We start from the raw sequence: 6,094 nt of genomic DNA, 5'->3' as shown, positions 1-6,094 counted from the left end.
GACGATTGCGATTTTTCTAAACATTTTCATACACTTCCAGAACGTGGCTGATGCTCACCGCCATGGAAAGAATGGCCATCACGGTAAAACCAGGCGCCCGAAGACAACCACCACTACAGCTGCTCCAACCGCTTCTGGTTAAACGAGTAAAGCGAATGGATTTACATGTCCTCCAATGATGGGCCTGTAAGATGGTTTAGCTGAAGATGGTATGACACTATGGTGAAATCGTAAAAATGGAGCGAAATAAATAACTGTTTTCTACCGAATGTTTATTGTTCGAAGCGATATTTAAAGAAAAGCATGATGATATACCTTAGGGAAGAATGGGCATTTCAAATAATTAGATTAAGACGATACATCAAATTGATGCTTCTCCCACTTCGTTTCGTTGACATGGAGCGAATTAGCTGATTAAAAGCTGTTTAAAGGTTATTAGAACTGTGATACGTTTAAACTGAAGTTGCACATGCAGAATTGATATCGATTAAATGATTTACTATTTCAACATTTACCGCACATCTTCCCATTCCTATGGCACAAGCTATAAGGCATGTTTTTCAACAGTGATGTCTGAATCGTTGAACCATATTAAAGCTGTACGACATAAAAGCGAAATTCAATTCGCTTGATGCACCTCCACGTTACGTTCTCCAACAATCCCCACCCTCCACCCCACTATTACTTTTAGCGCAGATAACGATAATTATGTATCCGGATTACCAAATTAAGATGAATTACATTTTGAACTCTGTTTTAAAACGTGCTTCGTATTCTTGAATTCCTTTGTCTAATTCTAGTTCAAATGTCCTTCTGGAGGGGTCTCTCATCCTGTTATTCAATTATTTACGCATTACGCACGCATTTATCTCGATTTATGAATAAATATGGACAAGTTTTTAAAATTCGATCTCCTGCAATTGGTTCGTGATCGATTCTGTGCACAAACTTCTCTCTCTATCAAATATCACCACGACTAATAAACGACTCTCTATTGAATAACACCAAACCGAAATATAACGCCCTCTGGCGACTAATAACTATGCAAGCCTTCAGGTTTCAATACCCTGCTCTGGACGAATTGACGACCTTCGATCACGTATACTTATTGATCACAACTACCACTATTTTAAAATACTAAACCATTTGACAACCACAGCCTGATGATTTCTTCCCACGATGGAGTTTATATGCTTTGGAAACTACTTGATGGGGTAGAGCAGCGATTTCAAACTCCTTTTGGCTTACGGGCCGCTTTTCATGCATAAACCTTCTTTCGGGCCACTTTGAATGTCTTGTTTTGGCTCTGCGGGTCTTATCACACCCGATTTTCGGTTTATACGAATTAAACCTCTGCTTTATTAACAATCAGACGAAATTCTCATCGTGATAGCATCGCTTGTCAAAATATAAGTGTGACGAGTGTTTAAAATTTTCATCTGGAATTCAACAGAGTATTGAAAACATTATCAACGCAAACACGTAAACTTGTTTTTCACTGTCTCTAATGTTCTCGAAGGTTCTCAAAACTAGGAAATGGTAAGGCGTTTACAAATCTGTTCACACAAAGTACACCAACTGGACCAAGATTTTTTTGTCGAATCACTTCCGAGGATGTTTTTCTCAAATTTTGAGCAAATGCTACCCCGCGCACTAACCACTCGGCCCGTGTTTTCAAGGGCAGATACACTGCTGCGCAAATAAGGTTGCAGAGTTTGATTGTCTGCTATTCGTGTTACCAGAGATGTATAAAAGACACGCTCAGGATGAAGTCTTCTATCAGATACCTTAGTAACAGTTATCCTAACCCAACCAAGTAATCACAATGAAGTTCGCTTTCGCTTTTGTGCTGATCGCACTGTTCGCGGTGATCTCGACGTCCCAGGCTATGCCCGAGGAGGCCGCGGCTGCCCCTTCCAACGATAATGCGACCGTTAAGAGTACGATCGAAGTGGATATCAACCCGGCAGAACTCGCTAAATTGGAAACCCTTATGGCAGGCCGTGGATTCAACTGGAAGAAATGGTTGGGTGTTGCTGTTAAAGTTGGTTCTGTCATTCTGAAAAACATTTAATTATAAAATAGAAATAAATCGAAACATAAGCTTCTAAACATGTATGTCTCCAGTTGTCATAGGTTTTCGCTAAATTTGGAAAGAAATGTATTATGTCGCTTCCATCGTATTAAATTGCACTCCCGATATATTCTGGTTTCATAGTGACATAATTTATTTCCTAGTGTTGCGTACAGCAACGATGCCCTTTTTCGTCTTTACAAGAAACAAAACACACTAACCGTGTCTTTAAAATCTTAACATGTACTGTAACCGAACATCAATATTGCTTTTTGGCATGTTTGAAATAGAGGCCTGACGCCTCTTCGCACGAACTTTTATAACACTTCTCTGATCACGATTGCGGGTGTTACTGTATTACCACATTACCGTATACCGTAATTGAACTAGTGATGTACAACCACAACGCAACGGATTCACCCAATAAAAAGGTTTTCATGCAATAGGGTTCATTCAATTATTACTATGGTTATTTTTTAATTTTGTTAAATTAATTGCGTGATCCCCTCCCCTTATTGTAACAAAACGTAACATTGAAAGCATGAATTAATATCATTTTCTTCGTTATCGCAGCGATCGTCCTGCTTGTGGTAATATTTGTGTGATGGAACGCTCAGACGATTGCGATTTTTCTAAACATTTTCATACACTTCCAGAACGTGGCTGATGCTCACCGCCATGGAAAGAATGGCCATCACGGTAAAACCAGGCGCCCGAAGACAACCACCACTACAGCTGCTCCAACCGCTTCTGGTTAAACGAGTAAAGCGAATGGATTTACATGTCCTCCAATGATGGGCCTGTAAGATGGTTTAGCTGAAGATGGTATGACACTATGGTGAAATCGTAAAAATGGAGCGAAATAAATAACAGTTTTCTACCGAATGTTTATTGTTCGAAGCGACATTTAAAGAAAAGCATGATGATATACCTTAAGGAAGAATGGGCATTTCAAATAATTAGATTAAGACGATACATCAAATTGATGCTTCTCCCACTTCGTTTCGTTGACATGGAGCAAATTAGCTGATTAAAAGCTGTTTAAAGGTTATTAGAACTGTGATACGTTTAAACTGAAGTTGCACATGCAGAATTGATATCGATTAAATGATTTACTATTTCAACATTTACCGCACATCTTCCCATTCCTATGGCACAAGCTATAAGGCATGTTTTTCAACAGTGATGTCTGAATCGTTGAACCATATTAAAGCTGTACGACATAAAAGCGAAATTCAATTCGCTTGATGCACCTCCACGTTACGTTCTCCAACAATCCCCACCCTCCACCCCACTATTACTTTTAGCGCAGATAACGATAATTATGTATCCGGATTACCAAATTAAGATGAATTACATTTTGAACTCTGTTTTAAAACGTGCTTCGTATTCTTGAATTCCTTTGTCTAATTCTAGTGCAAATGTCCTCCTGGAGGGGTCACTCATCCTGTTATTCAATTATTTACGAATTACGCACGCATTTATCTCGATTTATGAATAAATATGGACAAGTTTTTAAAATTCGATCTCCTGCAGTTGGTTCGTGATCGATTCTGTGCACAAACTTCTCTCTCTATCAAATAACACCATGGCTAATAAACGACTCTCTATCGAATAATACCAAACCGAAATATAACGCCCTCTGGCGACTAATAACAATGCAAGCCTTCAGGTTTCAATACCCTGCTCTGGACGAATTGACGACCTTCGAACACGTATACTTATTGATCACAACTACCACTATTTTAAAATACTAAACCATTTGACAACCACAGCCTGATGATTTCTTCCCACGATGGAGTTTATATGCTTTGGAAACTACTTGATGGAGTAGAGCAGCGATTTCAAACCCATTTTGGCTTACGGGCCGCTTTTCATGCATAAACCTTCTTTCGGGCCACTTTGAATGTCTTGTTTTGGCTCTGCGGGTCTTATCACACCCGATTTTCGGTTTATACGAATTAAACCTCTGCTTTATTAACAATCAGACGAAATTCTCATCGTGATAGCATCGCTTGTCAAAATATAAGTGTGACGAGTGTTTAAAATTTTCATCTGGAATTCAACAGAGTATTGAAAACATTATCAACGCAAACACGTAAACTTGTTTTTCACTGTCTCTAATGTTCTCGAAGGTTCTCAAAACTAGGAAATGGTAAGGCGTTTACAAATCTGTTCACACAAAGTACACCAACTGGACCAAGATTTTTTTGTCGAATCACTTCCGAGGATGTTTTTCTCAAATTTTGAGCAAATGCTACCCCGCGCACTAACCACTCGGCCCGTGTTTTCAAGGGCAGATACACTGCTGCGCAAATAAGGTTGCAGAGTTTGATTGTCTGCTATTCGTGTTACCAGAGATGTATAAAAGACATGCTCAGGACGAAGTCTTCTATCAGATACCTTAGTAACAGTTATCCTAACCCAACCAAGTAATCACAATGAAGTTCGCTTTCGCTTTTGTGCTGATCGCACTGTTCGCGGTGATCTCGACGTCCCAGGCTATGCCCGAGGAGGCCGCGGCTGCCCCTTCCAACGATAATCCGACCGTTAAGAGTACGATCGAAGTGGATATCAACCCGGCAGAACTCGCTAAATTGGAAACCCTTATGGCAGGCCGTGGATTCAACTGGAAGAAATGGTTGGGTGTTGCTGTTAAAGTTGGTTCTATCATTCTGAAAAACGTTTAATTATAAAATAGAAATAAATCGAAACATAAGCATCTAAACATGTCTGTCTCTAGTTGTTACAGGTTTTCGCTAAATTTGGAAAGAAATGTATTATGTCGCTTCCATCGTATTAAATTGCACTCCCGATATATTCTGGTTTCATAGTGACATAATCTATTTCCTAGTGTTGCGAGACACACTAACCGTGTCTTTAAAATCTTAACATGTACTGTAACCGAACATCACTGTTGCTTTTTGGCATGTTTGAAATAGAGGCCTGACGCCTCTTCGCATGCACTTTAATAACATTTATCTGATCACGATAGCAGTCGTTACTCCTTGCTGGATTCATCCGTTCCGCACGAGAATCGATCGGTTCGGATGAATGACCCTAACCTAAACGTCTGATCGTTTCGCCCAACATTTTCGCCGCGCTTTCTGCTGTCAAAAAGTTGACTGCTTTTTAAAAACAGCATCTACTGATCATGCATTTCAAAGCGGGTATAGTAGCCAGGTGGGCTTATCCCGAACGATTTGACATTTGCACATTAGAAAAATGAAACAATGATTCGAATTTTTGTCAGTGCATGTGTGTGCTTCATATGGATGTGTATCTTTGTGTGAGTGAAAATTTACGCATCACAATCGAATTCATAAACGTCAACACATTTTTCAATATGGCGGATAAAAGCTATAAGCCCACCTGGTTACTTTACCTGGTTGGATTTTATGGAAGTTTACGTTTTTCTTTGGTGGTGCCATACACAAACGTGACAAAGTTGGCATGTTTTTAAGAATCGATCGGTTCGGAGCATTTAAAATGCTATGCCTAATCAGATATTAATTCATGCTTTCAATGTTACGTTTTGTTACAATAAGGGGAGGGGATCAACCATTAATTTAACAAAATTAAAAAATAACCATAGTAATAATTGAATGAACCCTATTGCATGAAAACCTTTTTATTGGGTGAATCCGTTGCGTTGTGGTTGTACATCACTAGTTCAATTACGGTATACGGTAATGTGGTAATACAGTAACACCCGCAATCGTGATCAGAGAAGTGTTATAAAAGTTCGTGCGAAGAGGCGTCAGGCCTCTATTTCAAACATGCCAAAAAGCAATATTGATGTTCGGTTACAGTACATGTTAAGATTTTAAAGACACGGTTAGTGTGTCTCGCAACACTAGGAAATAGATTATGTCACTATGAAACCAGAATATATCGGGAGTGCAATTTAATACGATGGAAGCGACATAATACATTTCTTTCCAAATTTAGCGAAAACCTGTAACAACTAGAGACAGACATGTTTAGATGCTTATGTTTCGATTTATTTCTATTTTATAA

General features: G+C 39.1%; 2 protein-coding genes across 2 annotated transcripts; both read left to right on the top strand.

The window, feature by feature from the left end:
• The first annotated feature begins 1,825 nt into the window (after positions 1 to 1,825).
• Positions 1,826 to 2,074, top strand: LOC128717870 (uncharacterized). The gene has a single exon (XM_053811542.1). The coding sequence runs from the start codon at positions 1,826 to 1,828 to the stop codon at positions 2,072 to 2,074; it is 249 nt and encodes an 82-aa protein (XP_053667517.1).
• A 2,441-nt stretch (positions 2,075 to 4,515) lies between these two features.
• LOC128717868 (uncharacterized) lies at positions 4,516 to 4,764 on the top strand. The gene has a single exon (XM_053811541.1). The coding sequence runs from the start codon at positions 4,516 to 4,518 to the stop codon at positions 4,762 to 4,764; it is 249 nt and encodes an 82-aa protein (XP_053667516.1).
• The last annotated feature ends 1,330 nt before the right edge of the window (positions 4,765 to 6,094 follow it).

Source organism: Anopheles marshallii, chromosome 2 (assembly GCF_943734725.1).
Source record: "Anopheles marshallii chromosome 2, idAnoMarsDA_429_01, whole genome shotgun sequence".
Lineage (NCBI taxonomy): Eukaryota > Metazoa > Arthropoda > Insecta > Diptera > Culicidae > Anopheles > Anopheles marshallii.
The sequence above is the reverse complement of the archived record's forward strand: the minus strand, read 5'-3'. Positions and strand labels throughout refer to the sequence as shown.